Consider the following 26,297-nt stretch of genomic DNA (forward strand, 5'->3'; position numbering starts at 1 on the left):
ACTTAGGTTCATTTGAGAGCTTTAACATGGTCCATTATTGATCCATGTTTGTCACTATTTAAAATGTTACTGATCATCTGTCAGTCTCATATCGTTATTCAATAAAGAAGAGATCCCTGTCAAAACATGGTGGAGTAAAGCACCAGCCTCATGGGAATATTTATCCTGCTGCAAATACACAGACACCACCTATAGGTGATTCATGGTCATAAGTCTGCTCTCATCCTCTGAAATTATATAGGAAGCCAAAGACCAGGAAACATAGAGAAACACCACACAGACAGACACACAGGCTGACTCTGTGCAGTATGTTCTACTTTCCACTAGATGTCACCTCCAGCAAATACTGTCTGGCACAGCTAAAGGCCACCATAACATCCCAAAAACTCATAATCCAATGTTGGGATCATTTGGAAGGAAGATGGGTGTATAATAGGCAGCAGCCAAAGAATGGTTAAAAAAAAAAAAAAAAGTAGATGTAATTTCTTTATGTATGATGATACTGTGTTAAGCATGGCAGGAAATCTGGTAGGGTTAAGGGTTCAATACCCACTGGAATCACCCAAGATTAGAAAAAATGCAATCATGATGCCTCAGTGCATTTGAGACAAAATAAACAAATCTATCAAATGCTGCACAATATGTTTTTTTAAAAGGTTCTGCGGATCGTCACTCATGTATTTTAGTGGCCAAGAAAACAACATCATTCCAGTTCCAACATTATTCATCATTCCCAAATCAGTTTGTTCTAAACTGACCTCGATGGTTAAGACAAAGTTAAAATGAAATGCCATAATAACAACAAGCACTGTGAGCCTTTATAGCATAGCCATAGCCATAGCATACAGACCATAAGGATACATCCAAAGGAGGAATGATGACTTGAACAATTCCAATAGTCAGAATTAAAGGCAAGCTGTTGCATTGAGCCTGAATAACAAAGGGTACAATTATGTTCCTTTTTTCTGACAACGCATGTATTTCTTTGTTATACTGCACCCTTGTGTACTACTACTTGTGCAGTTCCCCATATGTGCAATATCCCGAGGCACAAAATATCTCAACTGCTAATAACTTTTACTATTTCATCAGATTGTTTTATATTTTGTTTTATAGGTTACAGCAAATACATATATTCTGTATATTCCACTTGCACATTAAGCCCCTTGAACAGCTTTGTTTATTGTAACTGAACTATTCTCTATGAGTTTAATTTGAACTCTATTTTAATGGAAGTATGGTAGGTCTGAATGTGCTGTAGGAGGGTTGCCACTCAGTTTCTCTGTACACAATTTTATAGCTTTAAAATTGAAAATCGAAATCCTTCAGTGATTTATAAGCTCTGTAATGCTCATATAATCTGGGGCCTGTGTCAAACAAAGGCTGCACCTCTTTTCTAAGAGGCAAACTGTATGAGGGGTGATTACTGTCACAGTGAAGGACAGGGACATGACAAAACAGTCAACAATGTCCTCACTATTTTGACTGGATGTGAAAGGACTTATTGTTAATTTTGACTTAAAGTGTCATGCATCATGCTGGCAGCAGGAATTACACTGGATTTCCCTTATGTCTGAGAGTATTTCATGGTGCTGCATGTTTGGATAAGTGTGTGGATAATCTTTAAAGCCTTTAAAGAAACATGAAGTTGCTCCATGTCCAGTTACGGAATTAACATATTCAGTAACTTTCCTCTTTCCCAACTCAACTGCAATAAGTTTATGGAGAAATACATATTTCTGTGCAAACAAACTGAACTGAGCATGTTGATGTCTCAGTGTCTCAACTGTAAAATCACAAAAATGCAAAGTTTGGTCTGTAATTCCAAAAATGGGATTATGACTCAAGTTTTGCAAATACAGTCTTCGTTTTGCAATCACAAATTACTGTCTACTGTGTTTGAAGAAAGTTTTATTCATTATGGTAAACTCATGCTCCAGAAACGCTGGCTATCTCTGATCCAGATGAAACAATTGGTGCTGTAATTTTGCAATTTCGCAACATCAAATTACTATCAAATGTTTTGTTTAAAAAGCTCACACTGGATGAACCAGTGCACAGATGCACCAGTGTATGTGTACTTCATGACCACACATGAGAGGATTTTGCAGAATTGGTCTTTAATATGTATGTTTAGGAAGTACTAAGCATATAACTGGATATTAGAGACTTATTAGAGACGAGTGTGAACTTTTTAAACACAACTTTCAATAACGTTTTGCTGTTGTGATATCTGGCGTTTTTGGAACATAAGTTTACCATGAAGGCTTGTGAGTAAAGCTTTCTTTGTTGGGGACTGAAGGCAGCACATGATCAGTACTTGATATAAAAATAGGCCTATGCATTATGGGTGAAGTATTCCTTTAAGGTCGCAAATCATAAGCTTGAACTGAGATTTTTAAATGTTCAGTTCCGGTGATTCGTCCTCACGGAAATGTATGGAAGCCCTTTTTTGTTTTTGGTTTGTTTTTGTTTTTTGTCACAACTGCAAGAAAGAAAAGCAGAATTGTGAGATATTAAGTTGCAATTGTGAGGAAAAATCTCACAATGTAGCCATTTGTTCTTTTTCATGTGGCGGAAATGGGCTTCTGTAGAAATGCCTCTCTGCCTGGAATGTAGTAGAAAACATTCCATAACAATTCCTCTGCGCTTTTTCCAGCTTCTCCGTGGCAGTAATCACCCCTCATACATCCGTCTCTGCGCTGAGTTAATCCCACCCATTCCTCTCCCCCGCATCACAGAAACAACCCATTTCATTCTCCTGTCTAGTAAGATTGATCAACAAAAACAGTGTCTCTCCAAAGTCCTGCTGGCGCTGGGAGGAGGACAGGGATCGCTGTCCGGCACGCAGATGCGAGCTCCAAGAAGAAAGATGGGGTGACAGGAAGAGCAGCCTCAGATGCTGGATGGAGGAGAAATGAACGGCAGGCAACCAAGACGAACCAGCCGCTATATGCACCAAGGTAACCAGTCTGCCTTTATTCTAGCCTCACGGAAGCCCCGGCTGTGACCAGGCAAAACCACTGCTACCATTTTCTGCAAAGACATCGGGGAATTGTTGCATGATGAAATGACAAGTGCTTTTCACTTTTCTCTCGAAGAGAAACGGGTTGGTAAAAAAAAAAATAATAAAAGCCGACCTGAGCGTCATGGCTGTGCAAACAGGAGCATCTTCATTTCAGCATTAGGGTGCACAGACTTCCCTCGGGTCGTGATAATGGAAGTAAAATGAGATTGGTTTGGTTTTGATACGTTTTTCTGTCCGATTATGCACCAGCCGCTGCAGTGACGGAGCGCCTTGCACTCGCTCGACGCCAGTTGATGCTGAAAGACGAGACAGCATTCATGGGCTGCAGCAACAAGACTTGGCATTAACGGGGACCGGTGTTATTTCCCTGCTGGGTCTGGTACCGGGTCTACTGAGTGGACTGGACTCTGCAGCAGCCCGGCGCTCCGCTCTGCGGGACCACGGACAGCGACAATGACTCGGCTGCGCAAGAAAGCGCTCGTCGCACTTTTCCTCTTCACGTTGTTCATATTCGGGACCATGATGGGGCTCAGGACTCTGAAACCCAGTGATGGCTTCTCGGACCTGGCTCCAGGCATGGACTTTGTCGCGGAGAGATCCGAGAGAAGGCGACTGGACGTGAAAGACGTGGTGGTGTCGCCGGTCCAGTCCCACCTGGCCAGCAGCGACACCAAGGTGGTTTTTACCAAATCCGACCGAGAATACAGCATATTCTACGACGTGCACATCTTTTACTACCTGTGGTACGGCTCTCCAAAGATGGACAGCAAATACATCCACTGGGATCATGTGTTGGTGCCACACTGGGACCCCAAGATCGCAGCCAGCCATGCACAAGGGAGGCACACGCCTCCAGAGGACATTGCCTCAAGTTTTTACCCCGAGCTGGGACCCTACAGCTCCAGGGACCCAAAGGTGCTGGAGTCACACATGGCCCAGATAGAAGCGGCTGCAGCAGGTAAAGTTTCCAGCATCATTCATTCAACAGGCTTGGAGCTCACCCAGGGGTGTTAGTTGGTGTATGGAAAGGTGCTGGAACTCTGCATAGTTTAACCAATGAGAGAGTCCAGATTTGTCATTATTGGAGAACAAAGATCAAACAAAATAGATAGGTAGATCAAGTTTAGTAAAGTGACTTGTTTGTTTTAACAGCAAGAAGCAGTAAAGTGATCAGGGTTAAACTTGACTTGGACTGAGATTAACCTTACTAGTGCAAATTTACACCATGTATCATCAAGCTAAAGTGATTTCTATGACAATATTCATTTTGAGAGGTACAAATCATGGATTAAATGTTTTCATATAACTTATTTTTGTTGGTGATGAGGATCATCATCATCTGGGAGTCATAGTTATGTCACTGCCATCATGTGAACGCTTCTTTAATTTTGCTACTTGTATCCCTCATTCTGCAAAAGAAGCATTCTTTCTACCCACTGATTTGACATCTAAGGTCTGAGCAAAGGGATGGAAGCACATTCAAGCTTGACAGTGGACTCTCTGCCTTCTTGTGGTGTTGTAGGGGTGCTGGTGTTGTCCTGGTACCCTCCCGGGGTGGCAGATAACCACGGGGAGCCCACTGAGGACCTGGTTCCTGCCGTTATGGACGCTGCCCACAGGCACAGCCTCAAGGTAACTGGTGAGACAACCGGTATGTTTTTCCTTTCTGGTGATTTACTGAATGAATGGCTGCCAGTGACGGTTGATTGTGTAGTACCACAAGCAAAGCTAAGAATAACAACAGAGGACATTGTTTTGTTGTGCTCTAAAGACCTAGCACTGCATTGGCACTGCACTGCAATTAGAGGAAAATTCCACCCTTATCTGCTATATCAAGTTAATCTGTGATGTTTGATGTAGTCCAGGAGTCACATTGCTATAATAAAGGGTTGTAATTTACTCTTTTGGTGTATCCAATTCTCCTCAGCCTGCCAGTCTACCTTCAACCCTCAACTCTGCTTCTCCCCCAACTGACTTTTAATTCAAGCTAAATTAAACTTTGTCGAACTGTTGTGTTGTCTAGTTACACTTCATTAGAGAGACAGCTCCCAAAATAATACTTTCAGCACATAAACAAACATGAACAAAGTGGATTATGCAAATATAACAAACAATAAGTCCTGGTACCCATTTTTTTTAAAAGTGTAATTACAATTTTTTGTTCCTTCCCGGTGCAAGGCTAATATGTATTTCCTGCAGACACTACCTGCTGGATCCGCTTTCCAAATGAAATAGAAAAATAACGAGAAAAGAGTTATTTGATTTCCTCAAAAATGGGTACTGGTCTTTTATATTGCCGTAATCTATATTTTTCACATTTGTTTATGTGCTAAGCGTGTTATTCTGGGAGCTGTTTTGCCACATTAGGGGAGCACAGAGCAAATAATGAGGAGATTTCACCAGCATGCGGACTCATATAACACCAAGGGAACTGTAGAACACAAAACTCCACCAAAGATCAATTTTGCTTTCAATTACTAATTCCCTACATTTCTCCAAAAGCTTTTCGACGCAACATTTCTTCAGTAAGAAGAGTTAACTTGTTTATGCTGAAGGACTGATGCCAAAATCTTACTTTTACCATACATTTTTTTAAGAAAGTGTCTGGGGAGAGGGAAGTCTGGGCGTCTCTGCTCAGACTGCTGCCCCCGCGACCCGGTCCCGGATAAGCGGCAGATGATGAGATGAGATGAGATGAAATCTTTTCTGCTCTGAAGCACTGAAGCTATAGCTAGAAATACCTGCACGTGACATCATGCCACCTGCATTTAGCCAGTTATCTACAAGAATGAGAAAAATACACCAACAGACCACAAACTGGACCCAGACAGGCAATCTCCAACAGCTCTTTTTCAAGAGCTGTTGCTCTTGAAAACGAAGCTATATCTGAGCTATAGCACTGAAGAGGGTCAGATACAAACACTGTAAATCCATAACAAGCCTCAGACAGCAGTTGCAAAACAAGCTGAGTTCACTGTAGATTCAGCATAATGAGACAGGAAAGGTTTTTTTCAGTTCACTTCCATACTCCTTATATGGAGAGGACTTGGGAACTAGGTCTCCCTCTCTGTGTCTCAGTCAGACTTACACAACAGTGTGTATCTCATGGCTGACCTGAGGGCTAATGTTCCAATGTTCCAACCAGTGCACCAGAACTGCCACCGACAAAATAGAGGTCGAGCTCTGTGTGTGTGTGTGTGTGTCCCTTACTGTGTGTGTATGTATTTTCATGCATGTGTGTTTTCCACCTGCTTCCTCAACAAATGTAATACACGTGCACCTTTGCCCTGATGTCACATGTCATTTGAAAATAGGGGTTTTGACGCATGAGAACAGTAAACCCAACTGTCGACATGAAAGCGCCTGTAGATTCCTCAGCATTATCCAGAGGCTGCAGCAGACACCCTTCACTTCATCACTCTGCATCTCTGTGTACTTTTGAAGCAGATAACAAACCTGAGTCCCAGCCCGCCCAAGCAGTGTAAAATGACAGCAGAGGAAAACTTTGGAGCGTAGAACAAGGTGAAGCTACTTCTCGGAAAAGGCTTGCTGCCTTGTGTGAAAGCTGCACTAGGCGAGGTCTTGATGTGAAACCAAGCCCCGGTAAACATGTTGTCCGCCAGGAATGATGAAGGCCCCCCTTGGGCCGATCAGGATGCAGCATCTCTCCGAGTAGGGTCAGGTGATGAAGATATAAGACTAGATATCATCTGGGATTTTGGATATGAAGATATGGCATAGGTGTTGTCTTTTCCTAAAGAGACGCAGTTTTTTAAACTTGCTTCTTCCTGTTTGGTCATCATGTCCACATAACTAACAGCTGTTCATCAAAAATCTGTGCTTGGAAAGCATCACAAGTCATCCTGACAATATAAAGGTATACAGTCAAAGATCTTTAAATTTGTCCATATCACCAAGTTTCATCAACACCAGATTGTTGGTGTAGCAAATTTTAAAATTTTGACTTCAAATTGCAGCACCCCCAGCAGGTAATCTGTGTAATGTAAGGATAAGGATTGCTGGACTGTATAAAAGGATAATCCCAGCATGAGTTTTTGCTCATTTGCTTTCCCTTACAGTTTTACATCACTGCAGATCATTTTCCAGCGCTACGAGCACATAATGAGATATCTGCTGTTTTTCCTTCAGCTTTGTCATTTTTCAGCTCTAAATATTACAAGCTACCCCAAGTAAAGGAAAGGGAACACCAAGTCTTATTTTCTGTTTCATTTTACAAACCACGGCGGGTAAACGTCTTGCTTTGGTTTGTCTCTCAGTCTGAATGGGCTGTGACTGACAGAGGGTGGATCCTAATGTAAACACAGAGAACATTAGCTGTTGATTCAAAGTTTCACTTTAGAGAGGAGAATGTAGAAATGAGCGAGGCAGAAAGCTGAACTGCGATGCTGAACTCATGTCTGGCTCAGACTCCCAAATGCTCCCATTATTATGAAACGGCGCACTGAACTTCTTCCAGAGTGTTCTTATGCAATTTTGGCGGCTTCTCGTTCACAGCGACAAAGCACCTTTAGTTGCCGAATTACCATATCTATGCTATTTGCTGTTTAATCATAGTGAAAGAGGAATGTAAAATGGTCGCAATTAACATTACACAGAAAGAAATGTAAAAAAGAGCAAAAACAGAAAGCACACTGGAACGGTCCTTCATTAGAGGAATTCAAAAGAATAATTTCAAATGAATAATATCAAAGAAATTCCAAACTTACAAATGAATTCTAACAAATTCACTTCAAAATACTGCACCATTTCCTTTTGTCTACTCAGGAACATAAGGAATTCCGTCTTCTTTGTTGGGAATTATTCTTCACCAGCAATTTTCATGCAGTGCCCCTGCCTGAAACGTGTGACATTGCAACAGTTGCAAATTTTGGCCTGCATATTTTGCTGTGCAGGAAGCCAAGGGACGGGCCATGTGTCACGTAGACCATGCGTCGCACCTAATTGTAGCATCCCCATTTGACCAATCACTGCAATGTTTTCAATGTCAGGACACCAAAATGCATTATCCCTCCAACTTTTGGCAAATTTGCTGGTGTCTGTCATGTGAGGGGGTTTAAAATGTGGAGGGAATCAAGAAAAAAATACACCCATCACATCAGCTTAAACCACAAGTTACAGATGTAATTGTGGTGTTGGGTGTGGTCACTGGAGAGGAGTCCTCTCTGCATGCACAAAGTGAGAAACTAAAACTTTAGAGCCAAATGTCGAACGTCTCCTAAACAGCAGCCCATGGCTTGCTTTTGTATGAAGCATCACAAATGTTGCAAAAAGTGAGCATGTTCAGTTTACTGACCACACTGTACAGGATTTCTGGGTGTGCAAGGTCAACCAGCCTCCAACTTGTGAAGCAGCCTAGTTCAGCTTCAAATCATTTCTTTGTCATTTGTCATTTACTGATATAACCTGTTATTTTGCACAATTAGCTGAATTAGCATAGGGTTAAGCAGCAAGATTATACAAGATTGCCTCAGGTTAGTGGTTTCATCATCTGAACAAAAGCCAAACATTAGTATAAAATGTTCAGATGCCTTGTTTGTAGCTGCAGCTACTATACACCTGAGGGTTGAAATGTAAATATGAGTCTGTCGGCATCTCAGAACATGGGGAATCTGAGCAAACAAAACACTTTTCATCCGCACCAATCCATGGTTTATTCAGCCGAACAGGAACAGATTGAACAGCATCTTACCTCGCTGGCCTTTCATGATTTCCAACCAGTCGAGACGACTGACAAGCCCGAGCCCTGGCGCCAAACACCGCCGCGTTGCCATGGAAACTGTTTATGAAGACCTTGCAGCCTCTTTTGAAAGATGGAGTGGGCGTACAGCGTTCAGTGTTTGTGGCTCGACAGCTCTGTCAATGCTTTACTGTTTGCTGCTGAACTGCAGTAGACTTTTCTCCACTTTGTGACTGAAGCAAACAACCGTAGCATAGTCTTGCCTGCATGAGAGAAGGCATCCATCACGCAGCTGTCAGCCCCTGCCAAAGTAACATAACCCCACGGCTGTTGTTTGGAAAACTCATTGCACCTCAGATTCGATCATTTTCATCTTTTAACCTCAGACGAAAGGTAACGTGGTTTCTCCTTTTTGGAAATTCTTTGACCTCTTGGTGCATTTGAGACCCTCTCAGATAGGGCTGAACTTTGAATCCAAATATTATTGAAATCACAATATGGCCAAGTGAAATCGCATGCAATTTTTTTGATAAAGGTAAAAGTGTGAGAAAACGTTGTAATTGTATTTTCCAGATTAAACTAAACATGTTTGTCTGATACAACCCCAGCAAAAATCACACCACCATCATTTTAATTTTTGTTCAGTAATGATGATGATCAAATGATCACTCCCTACTATTACTATGAGTCATATTGCAGTATCTGTCAAATGAACTGCAGTATGATTTTTTACCATAAAGTTCAACCCTACTTTCAGAACCTGACTGGATCACTGAAAAATGCACGGTGGCCAAGCTAAAAACAAGAGATAGCTCGTGATAAGTTGACTTTTTGGAGATGCAAGGTTTTTTTTTTTACACCTGACTGTGTTTGTTACCTTCATAGTAAAATGGAGGCAGAGCCCTTGTATCTTAAGTGCTACATCCAGTCTGGGTCACATACAGCTGATAAAGAGCCTGCAGATATTCCTCTGAGTTTGTATTATTACTCATAAAACAATGATTTCCCAGACACTCAAGGGTCAGTGGAAAGGACCTCATCTGTTGTGATCCGACTCTGTTGAGAGATGAGATGACAATACAGGACAAGCCCATGGGGATGGTGAGCATCTGCTTCACTTGTTCTCTCCTCCTCCTCCTCCTCCTCCTCCTCTCCAGCTCCATTTTCCAGAAATCCTCAGCATCCTGCAGGCTAAACTTAGATTCTGTCTGCTATTCTGTCTCCTTCTATCTTTATACCAGAGGAAAGGACACAGTGCTTCCTGCGTTTTGTTTGATGATTCTTCGACCAAGTCTCTTTCCCACTGGGAGCTTATTTTTTTTACACCATTCACTTGGCAAACTGATCACTTTCCCATGCATGGATTTTGACACACTCAGTCTGAATCGATAAGTTTCTGGAAATCTGTTGTGCCTTTCCTGTTCCATTCAATGTCCGAAAATAACTTTCCCCTGGTAGGTTTTAATTAAAACCTCTGTGCTTTCCAGTGCTCAAAGAAACCAGGGCAGAGACATCGAGAAAAGGGTGGAACTTCCAGTTTTTTCTTTGCCCAAAATAAAACCGTTCCCCATTTCACAGCTAATGTAATGCCAATGATATTTGTCACTATTATTTAGCTAGTTCACAGACAATGGTAGGTATTAGTGCAAATTCACATATTCAGATATACATTATACGTCAGATTAGCCCACCAGGAAAACCTCAGGGTTGAAAAATCTCGAGGTTCCTATATGAAATTCTGACTTGAAGGACTGTTCCAATGTGTTTTGTTGAGTGGGAAGTCTGAATTTCCAACTTTCCAGCAACTCAGGAACACAGCCTATGTCCTACAGGTACGTCAGTTGCCAGGGAAACGTCAAATAAGGAAATCCTCCATTATCCACCTGCATACTACTGAATGTTCTGAAAAATTCTTGTCACAAAGTGCTGTAAAACCTACCCAGCCATCATAGTTTTCTAAAGATGTGTGATGACATCTCAAGACATAAAACCTGCATGTCTTAAGACTCTGTACGACATTCCCGAAACCCCAAAAAGACATCTGAAGACATCCTAAGACGGGGTACCTAAGACGAGATTGGCCTGACCCTTTCATATCTTGAGACACCTTGAGAAACAAAGTCTTCTTTTGGCAGCCTCTTGAGACACCTTAAGATACCCTTGTTGGGAGCCTGTGGATGAAAATAAAATATAGAACAAATGTTTGAAGCCTCACACATGATGTGTTGCTTTGTAATTCAATTGATACAGTTGGTTATTGTACAGGCAAACCCATCCATTATTTACATGGGGCAGTTTCTGAAGTACAAATACTTAGATAAGACATTCTTGTTGGAAATTCAAGTTGGAAATTCAAGGCCTCCATGTTGAGTAACAGCTGCTTTCAAGTTGTTCTAGTCCCTTCCACTCCACCCCCAGTTTTTAAACTCATTTTAGTTGCAGAGGCGCGGGAATCTTGACATAAAGGCAGTTGATTCCACATATAAGTGGTATTCAGGTATTCATTCAGAACATACAGAACATAACTTCACCAACTGGTTCAATACTAAAGAATTCACTGGCTTCAGCACAATCCAATGGGGCAGTCATTTATACCTTCAGGAACCATGATAGACCTCCTTTTTGAAAACTGAATTCAGCAGATTTTAAATAATGCTAGACTGGTTTAAAAATATTAAGGCTATCATTTCAGTATTCTTTTTAACATTTTGAAAGGCATGTTTATAGTCTATTTTGGTCTTGGTCTTCAATAGGACTTGATTTGCTGTGGTTTTGGTCCTGACTGTATGATTGCAGGCCTGCACAAAGCAGCTACATACAACATCTTGAAGAAAACACTGAGAAAAAGAGCTTATCATCAAAGCTCTGGGGATGTAATGTTTTCCTTTTTCTTTTTTTTTCCCCCCTTCCAGCTGACTGTCTTTGTCACCCAGATCAATGGGCTCACTTTGATCGGTGCTTAAAGTGAATGTTATTCTGAGGGGCTGCAGAGGAGTTTGATGTTTGAAGCTCCACACACAAACATCCAATCACTGTGGAACAAGTACCTCCATTTGTCATTTGGATGAAGTGGGCACGACACTTACATGGGTAGTTTGATTCACAGACACTGCAGCCAATAATTAGAGGCCCACAGACTGCTAATTAAATGTAGACCGCATAACACTGGCTGTTCATCAAAACAAATAGCGATGGGCTGAAATAATGAACACCAGCAAACAAACTGAATGCTTGATTTGTAATTCATTGGATAACCCCTTATTTCCCAGGGTTTTCTGTATTCATGTGCTGATGTGTGAAGCTGATGCATTCCCTTTCTTAACACCACTGTCCAACTGTATTTGTACAGGTGGCATTTCACATACAGCCATACAAAGGACGGACGGACCAGAGCATGCATGACAACATCAAATATATTATTGACAAGTAGGTTGGCTCCCTCCACTTCATCGTCCCTCTTCACCTGACTCACACTCTCTCTGTCTCAGACTCTCAAAGAAATAAACACTTTCTTCTTCCTTACCAAAGGGCCCCTGCCCTTGCCTCTGCTCTCTATATCAGTGGCTGCTGATGTTAGAAGTCTAGAGATCTTGTGAAACATGAACCCTCTAAAGGCCTGAAGAGGAAAGATGAGGAACAGGGAGTTAAATATAGATGCCTCCTCTGTGATCTCGCTGTAATGGATTGGCAGTTAGCTTTTGCTCTGACTTTCACCAGTATGGATATATGGCAATAAAAAGAGCCTGAGTGTATATCTTTCTCATACAATTCAATATATTATACATCAGTGTTTCCCAGCGGCTCACACTAAGCATAAAATACATTGACTTTGGGAGAGAGATGTGAAGGAGGACTGTGGGGCTAATAAGCTAATATGTCATGTAATAAGATATTCAGTAGTGATCTGTTAATGGAGTGAAACCTCTTACTGTTCCCAGAGTAGGAATGGGAATGGGAGCAAAGGCTTTCAAAGATGCCATGTTTATGATGATAGTAGATTGTAGTTAAATGAAAGCAAGGTGTGCCTCGAGCTGAATCAGTTCCCTGGGCTATATATTGCTGCCAGTGTTTTCAGAAATGAACTGCGCTGACCATCTGCATGTAAAGAAACAAAGATCTGAAAGAAAGATTATTCCTTTATTGTATAGAAAATCCTTTGTAAAATTCATTCAACTTATGCCTTAAAGGGCTAGTTCATCCATTTAAAAAAACAAAAAAAGTTATTTTTCACTGTAAAAAATTCTGCTACACATCATTAAACTCAAACTTAATTTCCTTATTAGTAATTTTATTAAAATGTTATTTTTCAGAATATTAGCTGGGGGAAAGTCCACTTCAGTGGCAAGAGGTTACAGTTGGCATTTGGAGCATCCAGCCAGTAAATAACAACACATTTTTTTTTTTTTTTAAACAGATGAACTATCCCTTTAAGGTGCTACATTTTGACGTGGATAAATCATTACTACATTAACTTTGAGATATCAGTGTAATCACTGTAAACAAATAGGACCATTGGCAAGATGATTGACAGCCTTTACTGAACTCAGCACTGTTTTTTAAAGGGTCAAATTTGGCTGAAATTTGTAGTGTTGTTTTACAGCACAAAGGCAGGCTGCTTTACGGCACAAGGCAGGATGAAAGCACTGTTCTTACAGCACAAGCAAAGCTTAAGATTTCATAGTTTCTGGCAATGACAGACATTGGAAGGAGTGAAAATGCACTCCCAACATGTTTACCCCCTGAAGTAAAGTGAAAGAGGTCAGGGACGGGGGACAGGAAGCAACAAGGCTTTTGGGAAATGTGGTCTTAATTTGGAGATGAGCAAGTGTCATAACAGCGTCGTTGTAATGAGTCTGAGATGTTGTGAGGTCTCGACTATGGTCTCATTTGTTTACAATAATTATACTATGGTATCACAATTAATTTGACAATGGTGAATTGAGATTTAATATACTACACATAGCACATTTAAATTAATTTTTTTTCCTTTTTTTCTTTTTTTTTTCCAGGTATGGAAAGCATGGAGCCTTCTACAGATTCAGGTCCAGCACAGGGCAGGTCCTGCCTCTGTTTTACGTCTATGACTCCTACTTGACGCCACCAGAGTCATGGGCAGAACTGTTGACCATCAAGGGCTCCCACAGCATCAGAGGCACACCATACGATGGCATTTTTGTCGCCCTCATCGTGGAGGAGCGCCACAAGCACGACATCCTAGCCAGCGGCTTTGACGGCATGTACACCTACTTTGCCTCCAATGGCTTCTCCTTTGGCTCCTCCCACCAGAACTGGAAAGCCATCAAGGCCTTTTGCGATGGAAACAATCTGCTGTTCATCCCCAGTGTTGGTCCCGGGTACGTGGACACCGCCGTTCGGCCCTGGAACAACCATAACACCAGGAATCGGGTCAACGGACGTTACTACGAGACGTCTTTGCAGGCGGCGCTGTCGGTCAGGCCGGAAATCGTCACCATCACCTCCTTCAACCAGTGGCACGAAGGCACGCAGATCGAGAAGGCAGTACCCAAGAAGACAGTGAGCCGTCTGTACCTGGACTACCAACCCAATCAACCAGACCTCTACCTGGAGCTCACCCGCCGGTGGGCTGAGCACTTCAACAAGGAGAAGGACAAGTGGTTGATGTAAAAATGACTCAATTTACGTGGTAGAGGCCTGGACATGACCACAAACACTACTTAAACTGATGATACGCCTTCTTTGCGGTCATCAACCCATCTGTTTCTCTCCCTTTATCAACTGTGAACATTCCTATATGAGGTTTTCCCCAATCTTCCACTATACTCTCACCGTTTTTGACTGCCACTAATGTTTTTGTACAGGATTAATAACGTCACAGGTTTGTCTACACCACAGTGTCACAACGGACAGATAATCATCACTACCCGGTTACAGCTCTGTTCAGTTTTCCTGGGCGTTTTTGTGAGATCAGAGTCATAAAATCATTGCAGCTACAATAACTACGCTCTGCTGTAAGTTTAGGTGTATTTTCTTATTATGAAAGCCTATTATTTCCTGTATTTCTTTGAAAACAAATTAAAGACCTATGTCTGTTTACAACTGGAGAATGTCATGCGTTTGAGGAAATGTGACCGAGGAGGGAGCGTGCAAATGTAAGAGTCGAGAGAGGAGAACGGGAATCATCCAGTTTAGCTCAGAGATCTGCTGGAAACCCTGAAAATAAGTGGAATTCCAGCAAGATAGTGAATATAAACATGCATCAGCTTTAGTTAGCACAGTTTAATCCTGCTACTCAACAGTCCGATTTTTCAAGCAGAATCACTTTTGAGGCTGTATTTTTGTTCATAGTACAATAATCAATACTGTGACAGCATTTGCAGCCTATTCTCATTCCCAGGGCATCAAATCCCACAGCCTGGTCACGCCCTTTTCATGTCTGATAGCAGTGCTTACGGCAGCCTTTGGCATCAGTATGAAATGTTGGGACGGTGATGGAGTATAAAAAGTGAGAAAGTGGTTTTGTCAGCTAAACCTAACCACTTGACACTGGCACGTGATAAAGTGAGAAAGCCCGATGTGTCTCATGCTGACGCAGAAGGGTGTCTTTGGCATCGATATCAGATGCGAAAGGGGCGTGACCGAGCTGAGGTGTTTGACAGCCTGGGAATGAGAATGTGTCGGTATTCGTACACCTGAGCCATCGACATGAATGTGAGAAGGAGCAGAGCAAAAACACTCACATCCTAATTTTAAACAGGTGCTATACAGAGTACACAACATAGGACAGCAGTAGAGTCCCCAGCGTATGAATATAGTGTCTCATTCGAGCCTACAGATCATTTTCTATGGTCCAACCCATAGTGGAAATGTTCTTTTGTTGCATTTGTGTAATTGGTTAGTTTAGGTTCAAACAGTCCAATCACAAGTGAGCCAGGGCTTAGAAATAAAAGTCACATGGACAGAAAAGTAGCTGGTTGTTAGGACAGACTTTTGGCAGCATGTCACCTGTCTGGGTTAGAGGCCAGACCAAAGTTGATCTTGGTCCCTGCAACGTCAGGTTAGCATGACGGTCTGCTCTCTGCTCTTCTTCTCTGGTGCTCATACCAGCTAAAAACACATGAAGAAATGGCTGAAAATAACCATCTGGATGTACCTGTCAGAATGTGGTTTCATTGTGTTACACTAGGCTCTCCTAGCAAGAGGAGCTGTCAACGTCTGCCTCCTTATACCCATAATCCCTTGCATTTTGGTGCCACATTCTGCAATTGGTTCAAAATATGCTTTCACTCCTAATGACCCTCGCCGTTTGGAGGAGAACTGAGATTTATATTTTCAGACACATGGTGTGGTTATTTGTTACCAGCTAAGTGAAGACTTTAAGCAGCAACAGTGAAGCAAACTGTAGGAGAAAACAGTGCAGGGCTAAAATAAAGCCCTTACATTTTGCTTAAGGTAAACACTGTCTTATTAACACTTGGAGAGTGATGCTTCACGTACAGTTCTCTTCATCACCACATGTCTGATGATACATTCATTCACCTCGAGAGCAGCTTTCAATGTGCAGGCCCAACTTTTTTTTTTTTTTTTTTTTTTTTGGGGTGGGGGGGGGGGGGGAATAGTGGTGCCACGGCTCTATGTATTCAAGCAGCGTTCCACATGATGCATGTGTAATTTGCCTCCATGCCAGGCTGTGGGAAATGGAGCACATCAGGCAGAGTAAACCAGCCGGTGTCTGACTGCGCTTGGCTTCAGCCCTCATATGAAGCAGGAATCACTGGGGCAAAGCTCATCCCTCAGGACAGTCTAATGCCACGCTTTAACGGCTTTGCCTCCATAAAGGCTGCGCCCAAGAATATGACATGTTAGCACCGGGCAGCTGTGCCGACTCAGAAATGTCGACTCACAAAGGAGCATCAGCGGCTTTCAGTTTCAGGTGACAGATGCACTCGAGATATGTGCCTCCATTCAAGTCCACTGCTGAAGGTGAGATTTCCCCGATAGAAGCTTTTGAAGGCCACATAGTTGTGCAGGGAAGCTGCCGATGGCTGATACTGTATGCTGACAATCAGGCTCTTTAAACCATAGATAAACTTCACTGCTGCTTTTAACTCTTTGAAATCCAGGAGCCCGTGGCCAAACTGTTATTTCGAATGGTTTTATTTCATCCTCTTAACAAAATTCACTTCCTTTTTCTTTCTTTCTTTCTTTCTTTATTTATTTTTTTGTGGGGGTTGTAACTTCCAATTTTTATTTATTTATTAATTTAAAATATAAGATAGATTTGTGTTAATTTTGTGTTAATTTCTTGAAATTTAATTTTAAATACATATAATAATTATAAATAGCTTTCATGTATTTTTCTCAGTTTCTGGTGATGTTTTACTAATTTCCTTTTTTTGTACAGTTATATATTTTCTACTAATTTTTGGGTAATTTTCTTGTAACTTTTTACCCATTTCTTGCAAATTTTTGGATAATTTCTCACTAATTGTTCATCACCTTTTTCCCTGTGTTTCTGAGAAGAAATCAGGTGCATATGCTCAGTAGTCAAAGGACCGGCAGGATATGGATGATAGACATTTTTAACAAAAGTAACTGTAATACTGGTCTAACCTTGTTGAAAGACAGATTTTAAAAAAAAGGAGTAGAAGAGGCTCTCAAAAAAAAAAATCTTACTGTGGAAATGGTTTTATGCAGCATCACCCTCCTGTTCCACAAATAAAACAGGCTAAACGGTTTTGTCTTTCAAGTTCGGGAAAAGGTTATGTCATCGGGGTCATCTCAAAATAGCATGAAACAGCACAGAGAAAGACACCACCAAAAAACCTCTGGAGCACCAGACTCAGACACACTCAAAACCCCGAATCCATTTAAGCCTTTAAATAATGTAACACATCAATCCACTGAGTTGTGTTTTGCCAAAAGTCTTCTTTTTTCAACCTTTCTTTTAGTGCCCATCCCATCTCTTGTTGACAACATGTTCACGAAAAGTGGAGCTGCAGCAAGAAAACAAACAAACACTTATAAATATATAAATACACAAGTTATTAGTTACAATTCCAGTGTTTTGGCCCATTATTAAAGTCTATTTTTTTTTTTTTTTTTTTTTTTTGGAGTTTAAAAATTCAAATCAACAATGCTTGCATTCTTCATTAAGCTCTTAATAAAATGGAAAGTATGTTTTCCTTTTCTCTGCTGCCAGTGCTTTGTTCATGCAGTAATTAAGTGTTAATATATCACCCGGGTTCATTAAACTGACCTACTGCCTTGTAAGAATGAGTTTAGCATTCAATTCATGTGTGCAAAGAAATGATGTAATCAAAGCTTTCCTTATGCGCTACCTTAAATGTCAAAATCCATGTTTCTAGCAGGAAAAAAAATGATAAGTGGCATTTGTGTTGAAGTCAGTTGTTTTCCACAACATCCTGGAGTTGCTTTCCTTCACCAACCCATAATAAAATGTCTCTCAGCAGGCATACAGCTAACCAAAGTGTAGTGTTGGATTACCTTGATCAAGACCCTCCTTGCCAAGACCGCTTTGTCATCACAATGTCATTACCTTGAAGATGGATTCTGAGCTAGCTGAGAATATTGCATTGAAATCAGGACCTCAATATCTTCCTGACAGCAGTTCAAACCAAAGCGTCTTTTTAATATGAGTTTTCACCGAGCTTCAGTGTGAGGAGCTGGTGCTTGGTCGGGCTGACGTTGAATACATCGCATACTGCCGACTGCCAAGTGCTCTCTGGGAAGAGGAAGACTGTGGGAGGTACGTGAAAATTCACAGCTAAGGTGTGAGGATTCATGGCTAACTGTTCACAACAATAAAACATGTAGGTCTTTTCATTAGACACTGATCAAATTAACGAGCATTAAGAAGACAAAAAATAAATACAAATATACACATTATAACCATTATTGCATGAAAAGGTTCGATAGTGCAGAGACGTAGAGGAGTGATGTAGCTTTATAAAAAATAAGGAAACAAATCCTTAGAGCTTAAATCCCCAAAACATCCTTCATCTAAATGAGGAGTGTCTTGAAATTTGCTCCAGCACCATATTAGCCTCTTCACTTAAAAAATACTGGCAGAGAACCCAAGTTCTGTGCTGGCTTGCTTGTTTAGAAAATTGTTTTGTAATGTAAAAGAAATGAAACAGAGAAATAATTGGCTCGCTTGGTCAGAAATAATCAGTCTAATTAATAATCAGTCTAATTTCTAATGCAACTTAGATAAAGTTTCCAGTTCCGCACAAGCAAAAGAGCCGATGATGAACAGCATCTGCATGTTTTAAATTAGACAATGCAGCATGTGGATCATGATCTTGTATTGACACAAGGTTTTGGTATTGTGTTTTATATTGTAAAATGTGGCGATTAATTTTTAACAGCGATGTAATGGCACTACTGTAACAAGATTAGAGCTGTAGTCAACCAAAAACATGGCCCTTTTAGTCAATCTAGAGTAAAGCACACTGAGAGCACTTTAGCCTACCTGGTAGCCTAAAAGCCTAAATGAATTATGAATAAACACACAAAGCAAGAATTTTTAACGTAAGTATTTATACTGACATGATGGTCAATATTTGCCCCTGGCTTAAGGAGATACTTGCTCCGAACAAAAAATGTATCCTGTGATGCATTTTATCTTTCCCCACATGTATCTCACCAAACCACAATGCATTTCATCAGTCACATGTCTTGAAAAAGAATACATCATCTCAAATGTGCTCCGACCATAAAGGGTTGGATCTAGATGATTAGCAAAAACTCCCACACTCTCGCACATGTGCACTTGATTCAGTCCAGTAGCACTTAACTCTGCCCTGACCTCAACCTTAACCCTGACCCTTTATCTAACCTTAACCTTAACCTTAACCCCTAACCCACACTTGCAAGAGTTTCGCAACACTAGAATGTGAGAGCTCCGCAAATCTGGGGTTACCATTTAGAGAGGAGCGCCATAAAGGGAGGGGCACACAAAAATACATCAGGTCTCCCTTCAGACCCCTAAAATAATGCCGTTACAATTACAATAACGCCAGCGATTCAGACAAGAGCATTTTAACCAATCAACTAACCGTCCAGAAGGTTTCAGCTTGATACAGATAAAGTTGTTTCAATTTGTTTTTCTTCAGGTGATATTTAAGAAGATCATAAGCTCTTCCACAGTGTAAAAATGTAAAAGTTTAGCTAATGTAGGAATTTAACAGCACTCGCTTGAGAATAGCACCTCATAGGAACCCTGTGTGAAGCTGAGAAACCTTGCAGGACTTCAAACAGGTTTGAATGATGTTCTGTTCAAATGAATTACGGGTAAAGACACACCATCTCCAGTGTGTTCTGTTTGAGATGTAGTTGTAGAAAAAGCCCTTTTTATTATTAAGGAGCTGCATTTGCTGCAATGCTAAAGAGAGCGTGTTGAGCATATAATTAACAGTGAATGTCAGTGCCTTGTGGCAAAAGCAGAGGAGTTGTATAATCAAAGCATCTGAAGGTCAGTCCACACAGTTGCATTGGACGGGATCCAGAAGGCAGATGATAACAGGATCATGTCCTTTTTCTCCCTCACTCTCCCTGTTCCCTTATAATAACCTCACAGAGCAGGTTGGGCTTGAATTAATATCTAATAATCAAATTAAAGTCATCTTTTCTCTATAGAGCACATTTAATACAACAACATAATATGGTTAAAGACAGTTCAGGGTCATGAATGGTTTAAGGGACCACACCAGTGATTTTGTATGTTTAATGTCATATCTACAGTGCTAAAAATGAATATTCTTCAGGTTTCTGTTAATCATTTCCCAAAGCAAGCAGCTGTATTTTAGAACTCTGATATCATTTTTCTTACCTTTAATCCAGCCTCGGATTTCCATTCATTCCACTACAATATGATTTTGGCTGGAGTGAAATGATCTCTGCACTGGAAAATGACACTTTGACTTCTTTTTAGACTTCTTTTTCAACACATTATTATGCTTAATCTGTAATAAGACACAGAGGCTGAAAAGATGTAAACAAAAATGATCTAAATTTAAGTCTGTTTTGATGCTACCATGGCGATTGTTTCAGCATTTGCAGGTTTCCTTTTTGCTGGCTGGCTGCAGCTTCCTATTTACATGCATCACTGTGTAAAATAATTGTCTGATTACAGAGAAAGCAACCAGTGTATTGAATGACTGAGCAATGCGGTCTGTCTTCATCACCTTGGTTAAAACCTGAGCTGCTGCATTTGAATAAGTAATATAATCCACAGGTTGTGGATTAGATAGATTAGATCAGGAGTACAATCAGTAATCAGATAAATGCAAAGGGAAGTTTGGATCACTTTCTCTGTGTTTGCCTGAAAAATAAATTAAACCCTGAATTTAGGCTATGTCTTTCGGCGAGAAATAGTGGATTTCAAAAGCATTTGGAAAGTAAAATTTCTGTCTTGTCTCTAGCTGCAGGAATGTATGACATGAAAGAAACCAGTCATGGAGAGAAAAAAAATGGTCTTTAAAGCAGATTTTGTATCTAGTTGGTGGTGCTGTTCCCATGCCGACTGCGAGCTTTAATTGTAAGGAACTGCAGCTTTTATTTGAGGTTTGAGTGTGACATGTTGAAAAGGAGGAAGGCTGGAGGTATCTGGTATGCAGGGAGAGTCAAGTGTTTAAGGGCAGCAGAGGGGCCCGCGTCCCTCTGGAGACAGCAGAGGTGACGATTTGACTTGACTGACTCACAGCCAAAGTAAAGTTGTCTTTACTTGTCGGGGTGTGCCACCAGAGCCCACACTGATGGAGACAGGCTGATCTCTACAGCAGTTCCAATACGAGGACAAGAGGAGGAAGAGAGGGAAGAGGAATCCAACGGGGAGAAAATGCAACACAGGCATGCTTTACTTTAGGGACCAGTGGTCTACAGGATCCCGAGATGAAAGCCTAAGGAAGGGGGAGCACTGGACACTGGACACCAAGTCACCTGTCACATATAATTTTTTTTCATGCAAGAAAGTGATTGAAAAATAAGTGAGGATGAGTACAGGGACACATAAACAGAAGAGGTTATACACATTAAGACAAAGGGCAGCTTCACAGAGGGTGAACTTGATTATGGAAATACTGTGAGTAGTGTAGACTTACAAAATTACCGTGTGTGAGTGTTTGGTTCTTGGTTTTAAATGTGTTTTTTAATTCTCATCTATCCACATCTTTGTGTTGACTTTATATGCCATCACGCCGAGTAAAAATCTTGCTTCGCATTTGGTCTGAACACACAGAGTCAGAGAAGCTGACTCAGTTTTTTTTTTTTTGTTGTTGTTTTTTTTTTTTGCAAATTTACAAAGCACATTGGCATTGTATCAGCTGGTATGGAACATTGCTCGTGCTAAGAAGCCATACTGTGAAGATGTGCCTTGTTGCTATCCTCACTCCTGAAAATGACTATTTGTGGTGCTCTGTGTCAGATGTGCAGCTGTCACGGGCAGCACACCATTAAAACGGAGAATACAGTTGAACTGAATTAAATTATTTGAAAGCCCCTTTCGTGGCAGATGAAGCAGCGTCTCAGTTGGAGATGATTGAGCTCTCTGAGGAGGACAGACTCAAATGTGTTTTGAGAGAGGGTCCCACAGAGATTCGGAAAATTGTGCCCACAGGCGGATATCCCAATGTCAAACAAGCTACTGTCAATTTTTGGATCAACTTCTGTTCTTACAGACACATGTGTGAAAGAGTTGCTCCGAGTGGCCCCGACTGAGCACAAGCCACACCTAAATGGGACGGTGGAAAACTGACAGTCAGGTGTCCCACTGAGTAAACTGAGGTAAGAAAAGCCCTATGAAAACTGTCAGGCTGTGTGATTAGGTCTATAAATCACTGTTGCTGTTGTAGTGTGGCCATGCATGTCTTTGTAATGGTGTGGATTTTTTTTTTCTTTGGTTCTCTATGCTTGACTGGTTACCCCTGGCATAATCCAGTAAGCAGCATCATAGGTTACTAGCAAGTCTAATGGCTTTCTGTGCCATCCAAGATAATGTGACTCTGGGAGTTACTGCATGTCACATTATCTGAAAGTATCACCTGCATATTTTCTATAGTAAAGACAAGCCCAGCAAATGTCACTGGCTGGTATGACAGCTTTATTTTGTTTACAAAATCAAGCATCTTCTCAAGCATCTTTTCATAAATATCTAAGTAAAATGACAGACAAATCAGTCACAGCCAAAACAAAAGAGCCAGTGATGGGAAGGCAGCAAGGTAATACAATTTAATGCATTAACAAATGCATGCCTCAGCATGAATGAATTCATGAAGTGTCATTAGCTGCCAAGGCTCCACCTTAATAAATGAATAAGTCATTGTTGCTTAATGCATCATAACACTTCATGCTTAATATTTTAAAATGTGTCATCAGTAATGATCCTTAAGTAACAAATTCAGTTAATCCACCGACAAGAACTGTAACTTCGTCAGCTGAAAATCCAAGGAAAATAGTGCTCAAAATGTTTGATTTGCAGGTGCCTTCTGGGAACTTTTTCAAAATTAAACCTTTTCAAATTACAGTCAAGACAAGCAAAGTCCACCAGGCGAAAACAGAAAAAAAGAAGAGGAAGTTGGTAAACAAGCTTGGCTAGGCTAAGGACTGGGATTTCTCATTCACTATCACTCATGCATGCACACTTTCCTAAAATGTGAGATAGAGCTGTCTCAGAAAAGGTCATTCACGTCTGCTAGTCTTATTCTGACTAGGAGAAGGCTCAACACTAAATTGTATCGTAGTCCATACAAGCTGGCCATGCATATGATAATGGACATTAATAAAATGGCTGCTGGGCCGTGAAGAAAAGCCTTGTGCTTCATCCTTGAAAGGTTGAGGTGCTAATGGGATTCAAGAGGAGAACCAAATGTCCCAGCTGCAGACACGAACAATTCATTACAGCGGCGCCTGGCATTTTCCGCTGGGTTTGCTCAGCTCACATATAAAGTTGGCATCTGTGCACTGACATCTCCACTTAATAGTTCATCTAATCTTATGAAGACTCATTCACAGCGCCCTCAAAACCTTAGAAGGAAAGCAGCAGCACATATGTTGAGAAAGGCTAAAAGTGACACACTATTACTTAGCCCAAATGAGAACAAGTTATGTCCATGTTGTTTTTGTCAGGAAAATGGAGAGCAAAGACGAAGCAAAACCAGCCTGAAACCCATGTTGCTGTATTTCAAAAAGAAAAGAAAAAAGGTTTGGAGTATGGTTTTGGTCTCCGATGATATTAGTCATATCTTCACATTTATTTATCTGACACCCCTAAAGGCGAGACAGAATTTGGTCTGGTTCTCTCTAAAAAGACAAATTGCAGCACAGCAGTGCGGCCATGTGTGATCTCAGCACTTCAGTGGATGTGGATAAATAGGCTCATCAGGATGTGCTGACATTGCGTTTGGAGAATAAATGGCACAATAAGAGGCTGGGGAGCTGAGTAACATTGCGAAAGCGGCTGAAATAAACTCCCACTGTTTTCATCATCAACTGTGCCGGCCTGAGTCAGCAGCTGAAGTCAGAGAATGTTACGAATATATAATTAAGGGTTGGGGGAAAGTGCTATCAGACCTAATTTTTCTGCAGCTTTGTGAAAGCATTTGAACAACACAACCTCTTGCCTCTCCATGCCCCCTGTGCTTACTTGGCTGGTAGATGTGATCATTTCCTACAGGCACTTGCAGATTTCTAGCGAAAAAGACATCTTTCAACGTTGCAGTGACCCAAAAAACTGTGGCGGTTTGAGCTCGAGGAGGAGGTGAGTGAATTTTGTCACCTGTCTTTTCCTGTTTGTAGGCCTTTCCCTGTCAGCAGCTGGTCCACAAATTGGTCCGGCACAGTTGCATTGCAGAGCATCCAGACTCATTCATTTGTTGTGATACATTTTGCTGACCGAATTGTGACCCATGATATTTGAGCACTTTATTAGAATACAGCACAGCGCTGTTCAATATTTATGAGCTGAATCTGATCTGTATTTTTTTTTGCAGGAGAGCACGTTTTAGGCCGTGCTGACGATAAATATTGTATAAGCTTTAATAAATATTGTATAGGCCTTAAAGCTCCCACAAACCATCATTTGCAAATCTTGAAATGTCTTAATTTAGGCCAGTGTTCTGGTCAGAGGCCTTCCTCAGAGCATCAGTTTGTAAAAGCATCTCAGAGGGGCCATGGTCAGTGGTTTCTTGATATGTTGCAGTGTCATCTTTGCAAATACCCAAAAGCACTGAGAAATTTGGCTGTATCATGCAAGCTTTGAGTGGCATTCAATCTGATTGTCATATGGCATTGCCCAAACATTAATTATCCTATACAAAGGACATTTTGAACAGCTGAATCCTGCCAAGCTCTGTCTGTCCTTTAAGTTATGCACCATGCAAGCATTCATCACTTCACTGACAGCAATCAAAAAACTTCTTAAAAATGAATGGATTCTGGATTCAAGAAGGATATAGAGTAGATTTATATTTTCACTCATTATTGCTCGCTGCAAATGTCTTGTACAGGTAGCTAGTATGTTACTGACAGCTAATCTAGTTTTCTCCACTGCTAAATTAAAGCAGGGATTATAGTTTGGGTTCCAAGGGCTGCTAGCTAATTTGATAACAGACCTCCTCATTCATGTGTTGGATTAACACTAGTTTTAGTGAACATGGAGTGAACACTAGCCTGGCTGGTCAGGTTGGTCATGGGCCAAGTGCCAAACTTTTCGTCATTGCAAATCTTTGAGCAGGTCTGTTGTGGGCCACTAAAGACCTGATCAAACGTCAACGTCAAAAGGGGGCGTGGCATAACACCAAAAGTCAAATAACTTCCCGACGGAATTGTGCAATCCCACAAAATTTTTGACTCAAGGTTTTTAGGCTATGGAACAAGATATTAATTTCATACACTGTTTGAGAAAACACCCGCTTCCTCCCAGGCCACGCCCACATCGTTTTTTGGACTTTTCTCCAAAGTGGGTCATGTGGGGTGTCCTCTGACTCGGCGAGTAGCTGCCGACAAGTTGGTTGACACGGCCACGCCCACTTCTGCTTGTGCTCTTTATTACAGATCTAAACCAGCGATTATGCCAAAAAATGCAAGATGCTTGAAAGTTTCAACCCATACAGAGCAGTGCAGCTGCATTTGTTCTGCTCTGAGTGATTTAGTGTTGATTTACTCTTTACTAACAGGTCAGTATGAGCCCCACATACTGGTAAAGCAGAATGTCAGCCTTACCGCGGATACATGAAAGCAGCCCTATCTGCCACCTCACATCTCTGGTGTGGTGTATCAACATTTTGTGAGCCTCTCATAATTAAGTCTCCTAGGGGCTCCATTATGCTGAAAGCCTCTCCATTCAGCCTCCTCCAGAAGTCCCACTGAGGCACTGGGAAGTGTAACAGTCCCTCCTCGGTGTGGATGTGATTGCACTGTTCCACTTGTCTGTTCCAGTTATTCTGACATCAACCACAAGTCTCCTTCATGTCTCCAGCTTGTTCAAAATGCAGCAGCCAAGGATTTCAGTGGGTATGAACTCATTAAATCACATCATTTCAGTTCTGGTATCTCTACCTGTTAGGTTTAGGA

General features: G+C 41.2%; 1 protein-coding gene across 2 annotated transcripts; it reads left to right on the forward strand.

Annotated features, from left to right (window-relative positions):
• Positions 1 to 2,769: 2,769 nt before the first annotated feature.
• On the forward strand, positions 2,770 to 14,801 carry maneal (mannosidase endo-alpha like). 2 transcript variants are annotated; one of them, XM_030062913.1, is made up of 5 exons: positions 2,770 to 2,963; positions 3,278 to 3,986; positions 4,551 to 4,660; positions 12,076 to 12,152; positions 13,736 to 14,801. In XM_030062913.1, exons 2-5 carry the CDS (start codon positions 3,482 to 3,484, stop codon positions 14,370 to 14,372), a joined length of 1,329 nt encoding a protein of 442 aa, XP_029918773.1. In that variant the 5' UTR covers positions 2,770 to 2,963; positions 3,278 to 3,481; the 3' UTR covers positions 14,373 to 14,801. The 2 variants fall into 2 exon arrangements, with proteins under 2 accessions (XP_029918773.1, XP_029918772.1); XM_030062912.1 differs by having other exon boundaries at positions 2,770 to 3,986.
• The last annotated feature ends 11,496 nt before the right edge of the window (positions 14,802 to 26,297 follow it).

The sequence above is a fragment of the Myripristis murdjan genome, chromosome 11 (assembly GCF_902150065.1).
Source record: "Myripristis murdjan chromosome 11, fMyrMur1.1, whole genome shotgun sequence".
NCBI classification, from domain to species: Eukaryota; Metazoa; Chordata; class Actinopteri; order Holocentriformes; family Holocentridae; genus Myripristis; species Myripristis murdjan.

Excerpts from the sequence above, each read along its gene's own strand:
- maneal (XM_030062912.1), top strand. The coding sequence starts at position 3,482 with ATGACTCGGCTGCGCAAGAAAGCGCTCGTCGCACTTTTCCTCTTCACG. Across the intron at positions 4,661-12,075 it reads CCCACAGGCACAGCCTCAAG|GTGGCATTTCACATACAGCC; the intron begins GTAACTGGTGAG and ends GTATTTGTACAG. Across the intron at positions 12,153-13,735 it reads ATCAAATATATTATTGACAA|GTATGGAAAGCATGGAGCCT; the intron begins GTAGGTTGGCTC and ends TTTTTTTTCCAG.